Source organism: Lissotriton vulgaris, chromosome 2_1, assembly GCF_964263255.1.
Source record: "Lissotriton vulgaris chromosome 2_1, aLisVul1.2, whole genome shotgun sequence".
Lineage (NCBI taxonomy): Eukaryota > Metazoa > Chordata > Amphibia > Caudata > Salamandridae > Lissotriton > Lissotriton vulgaris.
Genome location: NC_141687.1, coordinates 1,666,798,112 through 1,666,816,226, shown reverse-complemented (window position 1 = coordinate 1,666,816,226; position 18,115 = coordinate 1,666,798,112). Strand labels below are relative to the sequence as shown.

General features: G+C 45.1%; 1 protein-coding gene across 2 annotated transcripts in view; it reads right to left on the bottom strand.

The window, feature by feature from the left end:
- The window catches only part of KDF1 (keratinocyte differentiation factor 1), a 172,870-nt gene that overhangs the window by 22,739 nt on the left and 132,016 nt on the right, over positions 1–18,115 (bottom strand). For both annotated transcript variants that reach the window (XM_086957612.1, XM_086957613.1), the window contains exon 3: positions 4,699–5,819. In XM_086957612.1, the coding sequence (XP_086813738.1) occupies positions 4,699–5,809 (1,111 nt within the window). In that variant the 5' untranslated portion in view covers positions 5,810–5,819. The remainder of the gene's footprint in view (positions 1–4,698; positions 5,820–18,115) is intronic.

The window sequence follows — 18,115 nt, the reverse complement described above, 5'->3', positions numbered from 1 at the left end:
TGAGGGACTATGCCCTGAAGGGCGCGGCCCGGTGAGGCTAATGGGGAGGGCACTTGGGTCGCAGGCTCACCACGTGGGAGGCAGTGGAGGAGACCTGCTCTCCCTCCCCTCCTGCTAACACTAAGATCACCCTGCTGTAAAGAACTCCCGGGCCCTGCAGAGAGACTGCTGATGGCTCTTCAGACCTAGAAGAACGTCTGTGAACAACAGGTGGTCCTTTTCCAATCCCTGCCTAACCCTATCCTGCAGAACGATATACTGCAGAGGGACATAACCCCTTTTATTTGGGGGGTAACCAACCTGGATTGCCTCACTCCATGCTCATGATGCCCAGAGACAGGGGAGGCTTTGCATGTTCTAACCTTTTAGAATAGTAAAGAGCTGTATACTTATATTACATCTCTGAATGGTTTGATCACGAGAGTGGCAAACACTGGTTTCATATGGACCAGGAAGTGGCCTGCTGCCCCTTCTGGAACTTGGCTTGGCTCCCTACGCATGCTTGACGACACAGTGCCCATCTACCCAGCCCCATTTGAACAGTGTGAGAAATCTGGGAGAAGACATTGCTTCAGAGGGGTCCCACTACCTTCCCCTAACATCCAGATTGCTCACAATCTAGAGTTCACCAAGGTGCAGGACCCCCATACGTTTCTTAGTTGGGAAGCAGGAGAATGCAGGACACTAAGATCTATTTCATGGGTGGCACTATCAAGCCCTTTGAATAATGCAAGCCAGACATCAATCTCTCTGAATCGACGTGGCTTCAGTATTATCAACTACACCACTGGACACAATACCCCCAATCATCAAGGGGCCACCCGGGACTATACTCCCTTCAAATAGCTTGTTAGGGCCCATGACTGTTCCAGGGACTCTGATCTCTTACGTATACCGAGTCGTTCAACACTACAAACACATCCACAACAACCACCACAACACATACCCACAATACACGCAACACACACACAACCACACACACACACAACCACTTATCAAGCCAGTTGGCAGAATAGCACCTCGTCCAAGCAGTGGAAGACTGTGGTGGGACATTCCCACAAGACATACAGAAACATCCCCCAACAGGAGACGGCCTATAAGTTTATTGGTCAGTGGTGTTACACACCAGCCCGCATTTACACTATTTATTCTTTTACATCTTCCCTTTGTTGGTGATGTGAAAAGGAGAGGAGACTTCTGCCACATTTGGTGGTCTTGTTCCCTTATAACTACATCCTGGAAGTAGTTTTTGTGGCATATCCAGGGTACCTTGTGGTACCAGATTCCTCCTATCCATACCACTGTTATACTGAGTAACTGAGTCCTCTCATTGGAAGCCATGACTCACGCAGACTGGAGATTTATTAGTCTTACCTATCTTACCCATCTTTAATTCACCTGCTTTACCCCCACCCCCCAAAAGAAAACTGAAAGCGCTGCAGCTTTTTGATTGAACACCCCTTTCCACCAGGGAAACTCAGTTAGTGCTAAACACTTGGGGCTTTACCCCAGTTTTCTCCCCCTTACGTACGAGGGCTTATCCCATACACACACGTCACTGCTGTAGCTCGGGGATCCTAGAGGCGAATACTGACAATGCTGCTGACTTTAGTTCTCAATTTGTTTTGTTAGTTTCTGACATGTATACTAAAAAAAAGGGGCGGGGGGGTTCAACCTTGGGTTGGATGCCTCACAACTTCCTTGTTGCTGCGTATCGCTGTTAACTATTCTCTAGACATTGTTGCATATAATGGTCTTGCAATGCTATGCTTGGGGTACAATTAGGTTTTCTTATGACATTTCTTGTTTTGTATTTTAATAAACTCTCAATAAAAAGACATCACGTGTACTTTGAAGTTGATATTGCTGTGTGCGACTGACCAGCCTCCGTGGTTGTAGGTCTGTAACTGTCTCTTTCTTTACACAATAAAGGTTTAAAAAAAAAAACATCACGTAAAAATAAAATATGTTCTGGCACTGTAGTACATGATCTCTTTTTTTCAAACATTTTAATTGAAAAAAATCGCTTTTATACAACGTGAGGTTTATTTAGGGTTACGAAAAAGGAGTTGGAGCATATTTGTGCTGGCTTGCATGGCGCAGTATCATGCCACAGAAGCTGAGGAGTCAATGATACCAGACTCCACTGTCTGCACCATGTAGTGTACAGATTCCACATCAGTGTTGCCAAAAGAATATATTCAATGGAAGCCACAAACAAAAAACTAGCTTTGCTGATGACAGCTTGTGATGTCATTAACACACAGGGTCATATGTCTCATTTTATAATATCTGGGGAAATATGATGTCACTTACGTTGTGGTTAGTGGGGCCATGAGTCATATTAGATATCTTATGTAGGACCAATATGAAACACTTCTGAGTTAAAAAAGAAGAAATGCCACACCATCTTCCAGTAACAAATCAAATGCTAATAACTGTTTAATCTTCCCTTAGAGGTTTCAGACATCTAGGCAAATACCATTTTAAAAAAAATGTATAATACTGAAAAACAGAACAACCTAAAAATGAAACTCAATTCTATCTTCTTACTGTTTGTACATACCAACAATGTTAAAACTATTACATTTGAACTTGAATTAATGCCCATGGCCTAAATTTTTTTAATTGTGTGTGGTGGGAGTCGCAAAATAGCGTCTTTTAGGCATCTCTGCATAGACACTTGACATAGACACTTGACTAAGAGGATAGATACTTCATGTACTAATTTGGTAAAACCAAAGGTTAGTAAATAGGTAAAGTAGCACAGAACTACTGCCAACCTTCAATCACTGCCAACCTTCAATCACAAAACCTAAAAGGGCTTAAAAAAATATTCAGGTTAGACTGTCAGAGACCATGGAAGGCACAGTGAAAGCCCCATTAGAGCCTGTCAAGACACTCTGGCCCTCTGCCTTTCTAGATACACAACTGTTCCAGCCATGCATAGTTCCTTAGAACCAGGTGTCAGCATACCTGTAGTTCAAGACAACCTATTTCTAAAGGGTAATTACTATGAAACTGTGAGCCCATAACACACTCCCGGTTACCGACTTACTTCAATTATTCTATCCCGCTCTAAAACAGTGTGATTTAGAATTCAAGCCAGATTTTGATATAACTGCCATTTGTCTCCGGCTAACTGAACCCTCCACTCCCCAGGGACACAAAATAATTTCATGTATCTAGATGCCTGCCCAAGCATTACTGATCTAAGTCAAAGGTAAGGGTCAGTACCAAGGCAGCAGACACTCAATGCTGGCATAGTCAGTTGACTACAAAACCATTACAACGTTAAGCCTTCTGAGGCCGGCAAGTGCCAATTAAATACATAATCCCCTTTGCTGTGGGATAAATGGATTCAACTTTACAGCAGCTCTTGGTTCCCTGTGCTCACTCCTGATTTACTGGACTACAGTCACAGCAAGAGCTTAGTGTTCCAAGAAGTAGAGAATACCGCCAATGGCATTCTCGCTGCTCTGGCAAACTGCTATTCTGCCACATCCCTGGCGAACAGGCAGGTAAGGCCACTTAATTTTGGTGTTGTAGAGGAAGGGGCTTTGGTCAAGAGAATTATCGCCCGCCTCTGCCTCTTTAACTGAATGAGTCACAGGAGAGGTGAAAGAGGGAAGGAAGAGCCACCTCCCATGCAAGACATCTATTTTCTAAAAAAACATAGCCTCTGTGACTCCAATGCCAAATTCCAAAGGCTGAGGGAGTTTGTAGAGATATATTCCAGACACAAACAGTAATGCAAAAATAACCCTCAGAAATTAAACTCTAATACAATTTCAATACGGCATCAAGAATTCCAACATACCATCTGGCCCAAGGTCCTGTGCTGATTCAGTCAGTCAGGTTGTCAACAATCTCCATAACATCAGAATACCTATGTTTACCTGCGGACTATGGCACAAAATGGAGCCACAAACAACGACCCACCACCCCTTCCTTCAGTTTCATGCTCCTTCTAGCCCTGCTCCAGAGCATACTATACTTCCTTTGCTTTTTCGGCTCAGAGCATGAATCCTCATTCACCTTTCCACCATAAAGCAAACACTCCTTTTCAGCCCCTGAATAACTGATGAAAGAACTCCCCTTGCCTGTTTTTCTCACAGCCCTCATTATCTATTCCTCCTCTGTATTTGAACATGCCCCCCTTTGACAACATCTCAGCGTAACATTTGTCTGTTCACTGCACCTTACCCATCTCAGAAGACCTCTTGCTCTCATGAGTCATCATGATCTCACATCTTCTGCATACATAAGAATACATGCCTTCCAGTCCATTTCAGAGCAGGCCTGCTCTACCATGTCCGCAACCATGAGAAAGCATGCCTATATTTCCCTGTGAGAGAGTAGACTTCTCCTACACACCCACCATATCCCAACCATGTTGCCCACTCTACTTTGAACTTTAAGGCAGACACCTCATTTTCTCTCCATCTGGATCACCAGCATCCACCCTTTCCAAATCAAACCTTACGTACTTTACTCTTCAAATCTGTGAATGTCGCTTTCCCCTCACAAAGAGACCAGCTCTACTTGGCTTGCCCAGTCCCCGATTGAATTTACCTCCTCCTCATACAGAGAACGCTGTTCTACAACTACAGCCTCTGGACATGCTTCTGCTTTATACTACATAACTACAACAGAACATCCATCCCTTTGTTCCATCCACCATTGCAAAACACATACCATCTTGGCTAAGGATGGTGGATTCCATGACCATCGTCTCATTGCCACTGTCTGGCTGGATTCCTCGACTGCTCTCATTCTTGTGGTTATGTGACATTGCTGCCAGGCTTTTGGTGATGGGTGGCCGGGTGCGGCTCTTGCGGGTGCTAATGCGGATGATTCCTCGCACAAGTCGGCACTCCGCATCCTGCTCATCCAGATTATAGTCCTGTGTGATGCTACTGATCAGGTCTGAAATCTTGTTGGTCTTCTCCAGAAAGACAGTGTCAGATGTGCACTTGGCTAGCTCATCTATTTGGTGTAAGCTGAAAAGCTCTGTCAGTTTCTTGAAGATCAGGACGTCGATCTCTGTACTGGACATGGACCAAGTCTGTTCAGTGTCCAAGTCAAGCTCATGGAACGAGTAGTACTCTCCAGACCCACGGTGACTAACCGAAAGGCCTGAATTTTCTATGCTGTCTCTCTTGTCCGTTTCCTTCACTGATTCCTTGCAGCAGGAATCATCATCTGGCTGAAGCTGGACAGGATTCCGATTGGGGTATACTGGAATTCCTTTAAATTTCACATCCGGGTAACTGAAGCTGCCCCCGGCGTGGCAGGTCTTCCCCTGTCCTCCATTTCTCTCTTTGGGAGAGGCATCATTTTGGCTACTGGTTGAAGTGTAACCGTTAGGCTCTCCACCCTTTATTTTTGATTCAGTGATCTCTTCCTGGCGCAAGCATGGCAGGTAACAGTCTGTTTGCTTACGCAAACGGTGCCCACATGTCAGTATGTAACATATTACGTCCCTGTACAAGCTCCAGGCCCTTGAGAGGCTGGGGCAACACTGATCCTCTTCAGGCTGTTGTTCTGCAGTACCTGAAACTAAGGCAATGGGCTCGGTGCCACTGGAGTCCCTGGAATCAGTCCGGCGAGATCGCTGCACTCGAGTGTTTGGAACTTTGGACTTTCTGTTCTGCACCAGATCAGGAGTAGTCTCTCCAAACACCTCCAAGCTGATGTCGCTGGCTCTAAATGGGTAGCTCCGTCTAGAGGCCACAATCTTCCCAGGCTGGTGCATCCAGGGACTGTTGCTGCCTTCTGGGAGGTTGCGAGTGCTTGCTGCTTGCATGGCTCAAATACTAGAAGAAAAAAAAAAAAAAGTGAAGACTGGGAAAGGATGAGTCTGTCGACACACTATTAGTTCTATATTATAACAGTGATTCACAATGGACTATGCTCCTTCAAACTTTCTCTGACATTCCTTCGAAAGGAAACACCAAATACATCATATTAAGTAGTAGGTCCTAGCATCTAATTCGTTTTTATTCTCAAAACAAATAGTTAAAACACTCAAAGACTGTATACTGCTCATGTGATCACATGGTAACGAAGGAGAAGACAACAAAAACAGACACAAGAAAAATTAAGCACTCCACTATGGATCAAGAACAAAAAAGAATGTAGATTTAGTATCTGGAAATCATAGCATTTTAATATGATTACATAGGCTCGAGACTGCTTGCACGGATGAAAATGACGTCTCTGCCTTGTAAGGAGGTTCAAAAGTCATTAGGACAAACTACTTTATGAGCATTATATGGGCGGAAGAAAATATCAATATTTTAAAAGGAGATTGTGTACAGAAAATGAGATGCAAGCAAAGCACATCCATGTCCCCCAAGGCTCCTCTCTAAGCCCTGCACTTTTTAACCTGTACATGAGGCCACTGGCCGATGTCGTCCGCCCATTCGGGATTAAGATAATTTCCTATGCGGACGACACGCAGCTGGTGGTCTCCATGACGCAGGAAGCCAATCCCCCTTCCAGGGCGGGCTTAGAGAAGGTCTGGAGGAAGTGAAGACCTGGATGTCCCAATCGTCCTTAAAATTAAATGGGGACAAAACCGAGCTTATGGTCCTCGGCATCTCGGTCCCCAGCTTCCCTGTCGCCCTTTGGCCGCCCAGTATGGGCCCTCCACCAACCCCCAAAAACAGCATTAAAAGCCTTGGAATATGGATGGACAGATCCCTGTCCTTCAACGTACAAGCTACGAAACTCTCGGCCACCTGCTTTGGCATCATGAGGATGCTTAGGAAAATTTTCCCTCTCCTCCCCATGGAAGCCAGACAAGCAGCTGTACAAGGCCTGATTCAATCCCGCCTTGATTTTAATAATGTACTTTACCTCGGCTCTCCGGAATCCACCTTGAGAAGGCTCCAAATAGTTCAGAACTGTGCTGCACGCATGTTACTCGACCTTCCCCGCAGACAGTCAGTAAGGTCCGGTCTGGCAACCCTCCACTGGCTACCGGTGTGGCAGAGAGTTATGTTCAAGGCCATGTGCATAGCTCACCAGTCATTCTGGAACTCTGGCCCCAGGATCACACAGGACCTAATCACTCACTACAGGCCCAATAGGAATCTACGATCTAACCGGACCTTTCTAGCAGTGATCCCGAGAGTTAAAAGATCCAGATCTGGAGGTAGGACGTTCTCCTACAATGCTGCTAGGGCCTGGAATGCCCTTCCATTGTACTTGAGAGCTAATCCCAACCTTACGGCCTTCCGTAAACAATTGAAAACCTTTCTATTTCACCCAGTATAACTAACTCTCACTCTCTCCCCTGAGTTCCACATGGTCGGATTCACGGTATTCCTAGCACTTGGACGCCTCCGGGCAGCAATTCGCGCTCTACAAATTCACATCCTATCCTATCCTAACCTATCCTATCTATACTCATGTAGTAATATGGACGCCAAACCTAGTTGGCACAAAAGAGAAATACATAAGTTAATAGGCCAAGATTTCATTAGGAATAAAATAGTTAATATTTAAATCATAGATCATGGTCACTAGCATCAGACAGCAGCGTCACAAGACACTATTGCGTTCAAATTGGAGCACTGTCCCCAGACGATTCATGGCCGTGGGAGCTCCTCAGAACAAAACAAGCACTGTCCTAGCACAAGACTATTGGAGAGGACAATTGTTGCCAGTCATTTAAATATATCAGACAGTCAAGCAGATCCGTAGCTTTCGGTACACACACACAAAATTACTGATAAAGCCAAGAGATCTCACTTTTGGAACCTGTTGGCCTGCCAATGGTTTCAGCATGCAGTACAGCATCCCCAATACTGTGCAGCATGGCTTTTAAAAGTAGAAAAAGCCTATCAGTGAAAGTGAACAGGCCCTTTTTAGGTCTTGTCTAGCATTGGAGCGCGCATACGCTCCTCGCTCTGCGAGGCGTCTTGTAATCGATTAGTTCTGAAGGGGACTTGAAGCACCGCCCATCATTTTGATTGGCTGGCATCATCATTTATGCTAAACGCTGGCCTCCGATTGAAAAGGAGGCTTTTTGGTCAACCCCCGTCTCCTTCTGGCCCGACCTATCCGGACTGGATAGTTTTCTTGCGGCGTTACACCGTCTCCTTGAATTAGTCAGTGGGCACTTTTTTTCCTCATTCAGGCAATGGCGACAGCTTGTTATTAGTTATATGTTCATGCTGAGCGCGAGCAACGCACTCAGTTTACCAATTCTAATTAGGAGCGCAGTGCCAAGCTTTAGGGACACCGCGCCCAGTTTATTTATTAATTGTGACTTTAATTTGGAGCTCAGCGCCCGCTTTAGGGACACTCCATTTATTTATTTTATCATGTAATAATGTGGAGCAGCGTTGCAAACAGACCGTGGCACCAGAGTCCTGTTTTCAGTTTTTGCTCCTTCCGTGACTGGAGTCTGAAGGTGAAAATAAGCTCTCCTCGCCCCCACTCCCCCTCCACTCTTCGTCTGTGGTGAGGATGGGAACAGCGTAGCTCGCTGTGGTTGCCGTGATGGGCCCACGCTTATGTTTGTTTAGCCTTGAGACGCCCTCCACTGTTTTAACTAACCGGTGCAGGAAGCATTTTTGCATGCGATTGCTTTTTACATCTTCACAACGTGAGGATTGCTTTGGCAGGCAGCGCTGACATGACGCTCGAGCAGCCTCCTGCACCTGCACTTAAGCTGCTTAGGGTACCACTGGGCAGACTTTTGTTACAACCACTCTGTTACCGCTCTGTACCTTTTGGGAAACAGTGGCCCTCCCCACCCCACGTTTGCATTACCAATGCAGTACCTCCATGATCATGACTGCTGATCTCTTTTTCTATGTGTTCCTAAACCTCCTCTTTCCACAATGACACCACTTTTTGGGTGTCCACAAAATCCGCTGCACCAGATGAGGCCACACCTTACACTACTTTAGGTGAGTTCTCATTACACTCACAAGTTTTGGTTTAGCCCCCTCACGTTTTAAATGGTGTTGTATATGTTTCCCTGCATTTAATGAAGCAACATTATGTTTTGCAAGTGATCCCTGAGTATTGTGATAACCCCTTTGGAACATATTGTGTTTTTAAATCAACAAAAAGTAATTTGCACACAAACGTCCCATCAGCCGTCTTCAGCCAGGATAGCTTGACTCCAGTGGTGTGGAGAGCATGGGAGTCACGTCTTAGCATACCCATCCCACTCGGGGTGACAAATGCAAAAACAAACCGATGATATCCCTTTGGTTTCACTCAACACGTGACCATTTTTTCCCAGCCATAGGTTTCATATTCTCTGTAGGACTTTTATGCTCCACACGAAACTAGGCTTGAGTCACTAGTATCATCCCAGCTGGCATTGCCTTGGCCCATAACTTTACTATGATAAGTGAGACCACACTGAGAATACCCTTTTCCCCTGTGGCTCTTTTCACTTCTGGCCACAATCACCAGTTACGAGTCTGATACTATCTATAGCAGTGTTTCCCAAACTGGGGTCCGTGACACATTCCCTGGGGGTCCGTAGGCAACAGTTTTAAAAGCACAGAAACGTTTCTTGTATAATTAGCAGTTTTCCAACAACAATAAAAGTGTCAAGATCATGCCAATGATTAATGTGCCCTCTGGAGCGAGGAGAGTTTTGTTCAGTGGTAGCTTTGACTTAACGAATATAGCACAGAGGGTTAATGTGCCTACTGCAAAGAATGTGTAACATGCATTTTAAAACGCAGTTGTGCAAAGGTTCGTGGTTACTGCTTTTGTCATAGAGATTCTTTAGTTACTGTGCACTTCCCAAGTGACAATTGTAATGTAGCAGAGGGATTTATACACTGTCATCAAAGAGCTGCTTGCAAACTGCATTGTACCAGTTAGTAACTTATGTTTTTTCCCAGTTATTCATTATTCTGATGCTGCTAAAAAGGTTTATTTGGGTGGAAATACATTTTTAATGTTAAAGTCAGTGCTAGCCACTGTGTTATATTCTGAATCCTGAGTTTGTGCTTTTACAGACCAATCAGTCTTTAAACATTTTATATACACACTGATTTACATGTATGATTCAATGTCTCTATATGTGTGTGATGTAAAGTGCTCTGGCATCGTACAATGGTATGAGAGATGCTATAAAACAAATAAAATGCATGTGACGGAGGGGCTAGATGTATGATCTTTTTTTATATGTGCGAACAGGTTCGCGAACCCGTTTGCACATGCAAAAACCTATTGGGCCATGTGCATTGCCTATTTCACGAGTCGCAATTTGTTTGCGACTCACTAAATACGTTTTGCAACTTGCTATTTAGAAGGGGCATTTCCTTCCAAATAGCGAGTCTCAAAACCATGTACAAATGTTTTGCTGTCGCAAAACATTCGCAATTACCACCTACTTCAAGTAGATGGTAATGCATTTGCAAATTGGAAGGGGTCCTCCGGGGACCCCCTTCTCCTTTGCAAATGCATGCAAAATTATTTGTTACGGGCAGGCAGTGGTCCCAGGGACCTCTGCCTGCCCTTAGAAAATTAAACAAAAATGTTTCATTTCCTTTTTCTTTAAATGCATGGTAAATGGGCTGCATTTTCTTTTTAAAACTGCTTTATTTAAAAGCAGTCCCAGACATGGTGGCCTGCAGAGCCCAGCAGGCCACCATACCTGGGAGGGCAGCCATTCCCAATGGGCTCGCAAATTGCGAGAGGCTCATTAATATTAATGAACCTCGCAATTTGCGACCCCATTGGGAATCCCAAACAGTGTTAAACACACTGTTGTACATTTCATTTAGCGACTCGCAATTTGTGACTTGCCATGTGTCGCCAATTTTGAGGCGCTAAATGAAATGGTCGTACATCTGGCCCCAAAATCCTTAGTACTTTGAGTATTTGTTTTGTATGCACATGTGTGTATTTGTTTCGAATTACTGTTTTAATATTTGAGATTTAACTCATACAAATTGCTTGGGGGTCCCCGGCTTCCAGTGGTGACTCAATGGGGGTCCTCAGGAGTCAAAAGTTTGGGAACCACTGATCTATAGGATTACTGTGCTCCACATGACATTACGCTAGAACCACTAATGTCAGCCTCGCTTCTGTTGGCTCTTTAATTTTGATGAGCTAGAACACACTGTGTATATTTTCATATTCCACCCATAAGCATTGTTATGGTGGCACCAGCTGTCTCTTCTTTATAAACGTTACAGCTTCACAGCTCTACACATGGTAACAAGCTCCACCGCACGCAAGCTGCTTACACTACTATTACCATTTAAACTCTACAATTGGGGCCCATTCTTACAACAGCCATCCCCTCTACCACGGACTATTGTTTTCAATATGACTGGGATTTAATGGTATATCTCGCTGTCTATACCTACATACTTTTTGGTTTACCTAGCGCAAGTGATGAAAGTTTACACACCAAGTCACACTCTAAGATGGCCCCCTTTTTTCCCCGGCTTAGATGCATGCCTAGTGCGCCTTCTTTCTGTTTAGTCACAAGGCCGGAGTTTCCCGCTACCGTGCAAGGTATATATGCCCCGCGTTCGGAGGCTTCAATACCTTCCTGGAGAGCGGCGGACCGGGTAGGTCGTGAAGCGGTTCCACATTAGGAATAGGTAACCTCATTGATGTATGCTGGGGCCCTGTCTGGACGAGTTACGCTTGAGTGGAAGGCAGCGTTACTTTACCCTAATTGACAAGGGCGTTCTCGCCGCTGGTTGCCCTGATGGTCCCACGCTTATGTTTGTTTAGCCCTGAGACGCCCTCCACTGTTTTAACCAACCAGTGCAGGGAGCGTTTTTGCATGCGATTGCTTTTTAGGTCTCGGTAATATCCGGTCGAAGACCGGATGTCCGAGAATTATTGTGACTTAGTAGGCTGCTTTATCCCCGCCTCTGTTTTCGTCTGTCCTTCATTGGCTGGCTTCCTAAACAGAGGCCAGCCATTGGAGGAGAGAGCCGTCCCTCCAAAGAAGCCCCGTCTTTTTCGGATTCGGGGGCGTGATTTTTTGCATTCTTTAGCCCTGTGACGTCGTCTGTCACTCAGGGCGCAAAAAACACGCCCCCGAATCTGAAAATGGCGGCGCTTTTCTTTAGGCCATTTCAGAACAACAGCCGCCCCAAGCAGTCGCAGCCTCCTCCACCTGGCATTCTCTGTGTGCCCAAGAGTACACATCGCGCCTCTCGTGTTCTGCTGCCCACCGCAAATCGAAGGGGACGTCCACCGCAGCCCATCTGCGCCCCACGCACCCAGGAGCAGTGAGAGTCAGGACAAAGACCTCACCAACGTTGTGCTTTGGTGTTCTGCTTCTCGGCACACAGAGAGTGCCCCCTGCGACGCCCCCCCCTCCCCTCCCCCTGAGTGGAGACAGAGGCAACACCAGCGAGGAGCAGACGGCATGTGCTGAGCGCGGGCAGCGAGGAGAGCTGGAAATCGGCCAGCGGCATTGAGGCAAGCTCACTGCTCATTTTTAGCAGGGCCGAGTAATCGAGGTAAAATACCCTTTCTTATTTAACAGACACCCCACACAAAACACGTCCCACTGCCTGGAGCGCACATTCATCTCCCGAACATTAAATGTGGCAAATTACGTGATTTTCCCCCTCTTTCCCCTGCTTCATACACACGTTTCCAGGCTTTTCTCCCCTCCCGCCGTCTTTTGTGAGTTGATAGACACGGCATTAAATTGGATTTTGTGTCCATCATTACAGCGGCGTCACTAGGGTTGGTGTCACCCAGTGCGGTAACTCATGGTGACGTCGCACCACCCTAGTGACGCCACTGCACCTCACGAGAGCCCATTCAGCCCGGAAGAGCGGCCAGTCCATACTGGTCTGAAGCATTATGTGTGTGTGTGCTGTGGAAACCGCTCGTATCCTAAAGGCAGTGATGAAAACCCCGGCTTTTGTTAGAACACGCTCGCTGCTAAAGCTTCGCAGGTTTGAGTCGGCAGCGGTTCAGCTGCTGAGCTTTAAGTACGCGTTTTATGTAGACACATAGCCAAAGCTGCTGCGAGGACACATTAAAAGTATTCTAGCAAAGAAACCTTCAGTTGTGTTTGTGTTTTGAGCCTTCATTTCTGCAGAAGCAGGCTTAGACTGGAAATGCAGGAGAAGCTTAGCTTTGCTCTGAAAGCCCGAGCCTGGGTGTAACCTAACCAGCTGGAGGATATGCAGGCTGCTGATTGACAGCAGGACTAGCATTATGCAAATGTGTAAGAGAGCCGCAGCTCGGCAACAGCGATATGGGGCTCGGCGAGGGAGCTCTGCGCGCGCCTTGCTCGCCTCTCTCCCGTTTAGCTGTTTCTTGTTTTCCTCGCAGCACTGACCTTTCAGTTTAACGAAGGATTAAATCACATTATTGTTGTTGCGTTTTGTCCCCATGAAACAGTCATTTAGTGCTGTCTGTAGCTTGTCCTCTCCGTTTGATATCACTGCACAAAAAAAGACATCCAGTCCTTCCTGAGTTGTACCATTTTTCAAATGCAATGTGCTAATCTCCAGCCTTTTTTTCACACTGTGTCTCCCTGCACCAAATGTCTGAGCCGTCGTCTTCCTGTGCCCACGTCTGAACGAGGTAGGTGTCTGCCCACGCCACCATGTAGAGTTGGTGGAAGTGGAAGCCATCGTCACTCCGCACGCCCCTGGCAATGCCTACAACACTTACCATATCCTGTGTTGAATGCCAATGGAGACAATTGCGACAATGCCAGAGTTTCCTGCCCACTTTGTTCTGTAGACATTTGTGCAACATTTCTTTGTATGAGGGTTTTTTTGGGCACTCCTGTAAAAACTGTGTCATTGTGTTAACCTGAATTCCTTAGTCTGCAGCTATGGGTGTCTGTTGACACCCATACTGCAGCTATGGGTGTCTGTTGACAATACATGGGATTCCCGAAAATTACAAGTTGGAACGTAGGGGAAGGGTGTGAGGACGAGTTTCCTTGCTGATTTTAATGTTGTATTATTGTTGTCTGCGCTGACCAATCAAGCTATCGTGCTGGCTTTAAGTAATACCCTTTTGGGCAAATGGTGTCTTTTACCCACTGAGAACAAGCATTGGCAAAGTTGATAAGTCTCGCCTTTCATTGGTGTCACTTGATCTGTTGACTCTGCCTATGCTTTTTGCCAATGATCTTCTTCCACATAGGCAAAACCAAAAAGATACATTTTTGCTGACGCTCAACATCAGCAAAAACAGCTTACGCATGCGTGCTCTATGACGCTCTGGCGGCCCTACCTTTGCAAAGCAGCTTCCGGTCCGGAGAATTAATGTCCTCCAAGTCATTGAATTCGAATCTTGGCAAGGCTGGCTCTGACTTTCACCCTTCTGAGGACGGTAAATTAGGTCACATCTATTGTTTACAGTATTTAAAAACGGAAGGAGTGTGGTATGAAGCGTTATATTAAGATTAATGCATTCTGCCATGCAATTCTATTCAATATTTTTATTAATAATGATAATGGCCAAAAAAAATTATATTTGAAGATTCAGTTTTTCAGCTGATGTGTACACAGCATCCTGCTCAGACGGTGCTGTTGTGTGCTACATGGTATTGACACTCTTCACACGGTCACATCGGGTGATGAGAAATTTTTGCGCGATGAACAGCCATGTGATTTGGAACACCTTACATGTAGCTTTCCAGGTCATGGGTGGTAGCTCTGCACTGTTGTAACTCAGTGCGGTGTTTTCAGCTTTGATGGGAGGCAGCATCGGGTACTTTTGGTGGTTCTGTTGGGGTTGTTAACTGTAGTTCCTGAGCTGCTTTGACAAAGTCAACTCTCAAAAGCCACGGCCAACCTTAATGGCTCATGCCCAAACCCTAAAGGATCACACTTTCAAAACATTACAAGTTTGCCAGGCCTTTGTAGGCCAGTGCACCTTCCTGTCTCTCTCCCACTCTGTCTCACACACTCTCTCTCTCACTCTCTCACTCTCACTCTCTCACACACTCTCTCTCACTCTCTCACTCTCACTCTCTCACACACTCTCTCTCTCACACTCTCTCTCTCTCTCACACTCTCTCACTCACACACTCTCTCACTCACACACTCTCTCACTCACACACTCTCTCACTCACACACACACACACTCACTCACACACTCTCTCTCTCACACACACACTCTCTCTCTCTCACACACACTCTCTCTCTCTCACACACACACTCTCTCTCTCACACACACACTCTCTCTCTCACACACACACTCTCTCTCTCACACACACACTCTCTCTCTCACACACACACTCTCTCTCTCACACACACACTCTCTCTCTCACACACACACACTCTCTCTCACACACACACACTCTCTCTCTCACACACACTCTCTCTCTCACACACACTCTCTCTCACACACACACTCTCTCTCACACACACTCTCTCTCACACACTCTCTCTCTCACACACTCTCTCTCTCACACACTCTCTCTCACACACTCTCTCTCTCACACACTCTCTCTCTCACACACTCTCTCTCACACACACTCTCTCACAAACACACTCTCTCACAAACACACTCTCTCTCACAAACACACTCTCTCTCACAAACACACTCTCTCTCACACACACACTCTCTCTCACACACACACACTCACACATACACGTGTTACCATCCTTGTGGGGACTATGTGTTTTCACCTGCCTTGTGGGGACTAACACTTCCCAATGTTTTAAAAGTATACCAATAACAGAAAAATATTAAGAAAAAAATCATAATACTGGATCCTACTTCAATTCTGCAAATATGTTGTTATTTAATCACGCGCACAGAACCATCTTTGTGGGGACTTGAACATGTGTTACCATCCTTGTGGGGACTTACTCAGTAATTACCATTTGTGATTGAATACATGCATAATCAAATGGCTAAATGTTATTTTTCAGTGCTGTGCCTAAATTACATGACAGTTTAGTTAAATATGAATAGTTTATTGTGTCCTAGGAGCCCACAGAACAGGGATTTTCATCATAACACATTTCTCAGCAGAAAATAATAGCGTATCACATGCATGGATAGGTATCTACAGATATCTAGCCTATTGCTGAGTGCTCAAAAACTTTATGGACCATGAAAACAACACATAGAGCCGAAGTTCCTTCAATGTGGTCAGGTGGCAAAACCAAGTTGCCATCTGACCACCTAGTACTTTTTCATCAACTTCACTAATTGGCATCATGTTCATATGGCTGTTCATTAACAGTTCCCACAGATATGACATGAGATTATAGTAATGTTCTGGAGCTGACAAAGAGTGTGTGATGATAGTCATATTGACTGTATAATTATATGAATGCCAGCTCCCCACATATATAGTGTTTAATGATAGTTACTTTCCAGTCCCCATAAACATAGTGCATAATGATAGTGATGTTCAAATCTCAAGACATAGTATGTCACTAAAGGGATGCCCAGATTTTCACACAGATATTGTGTGATTATTGTCTTAATCAAATCCTCCAAAAGATAATGTCTGATAATAGTAATATATAGGTGACCACCAATATTGTTTTTTGTGTATGATGATAGTCATGCTGCAGTTTATGTTGAAAAAGTTCTATTGGAGAAATGCCCAGGTCCCACAGAGATAGTTTGTGATTATAGTGATGTTCAAAAGATGGTATTTGATTTGTATGATCATATTGAAGCCTACGTCCCCACAGAGATAGTGTGTGTGAGTATAGGGATGCCCAGGTCTCCACAGAGATAATGTGTGATTATAGGGATGCAAAGGTCACCGCAGAGATAGTGTGTGATTATAGGGATGCCCAGGTCCCCATAAAGGGTGTGTGTGTGATTATAGGGATACACAGGTCCCCACAGAGATAGTGTGTGAGTATAGGGATGCCCAGGTCCCCACAGAGATAGTGTGTGATTATAGGGATGTCAGGTCCTCACAAAGATAGTGTGTTATTATCGGGATGACCAGGTCCCCACAGATGTAGTGTGTGATTATAGGGATGCAAAGGTCACCACAGAGATAGTGTGTGTTATTATAGGGATGCCCAGGTCCCCGCAGATATAGTGTGTAAGTATAACAATGCTCAGGTCCTCACAGGGATAGTGTGTGATTATAGCAATGCCCAGGTCCCCACAGAGATAGTGTGTGAGAATAACGATGCCCAGGTCCCCACAAAGATAGTGTGTGAGTTTAAGGATGCCCAGGTCACCACAGAGATAGTGTTTGATTATAGGGATGCCCAGTTCCCCACAGATATAGTGCATGATTATGGCAATGCCCAGGTCCCCACAGAGATAGTGTGTGAGTATAAGGATGCCCAGATCCCCACAGGGATAGGGTGTGGTTATTTGGATGCCCAGGTCCACACACAGATAGTGTGTGATTATAATCAGATTAATGTCCCCACATAGAGAGTATTATGATAGTTGTGTTCAAATCACTATAGAGATAGTGTATGATGATGGTCATGCTGACATTCATCCAGTAATAGTGTCATTACATTATCCCCACAGATATGACATTTAATTATAGTCACTCTCAAGTCCCCATAGACATAATGTGTGACTATATTTGGGTTCAATTCCGCTCATAGATGGTGTGCGATTATTTATGTTCACATCTCTGCAGCAATCATGTGTGATTACAGTCATGTTCAAGTCTCTACATAGATAGTGTTATGATAGTAATGTTGAGGTTCCTGGAGAGATGGTGTCATATAATTGTCATACGCTGTTCCCTGCAGAGTTGTATGTGATTATAGTGATGTCCAGGTCCCAAAAGTGATAGTGTGTGATAATAGAAATGCCCACATGCCCCACAGAAATAGTGATTTTAGACCTGTAGAGAAATTATGTGATAACTCTTGAGTTCCAGTACCTCTAGAAACAGTCTTATGATAGACATGTTGATGTGCCTGCAGAGGTAGTATGTGATGACAGTCCTATTAAAGTCCCCAGAAAGTGAATGTATATTGATGCTAAGGTCCCCACAGAGATAGTGTGAAATTATAGACATACCCAGGTCCCCACAGACCTATGTGTGATAATAATCATTTCAATTCTTCCTAAAGATAGTGTGAGATTATAGGAATGCCCAGGTCCCCACAGAGATAGTGTGTGATTATAGAGATGTCCAGTCCCCATAGAGTTGGTGTATGATTATAGTGTT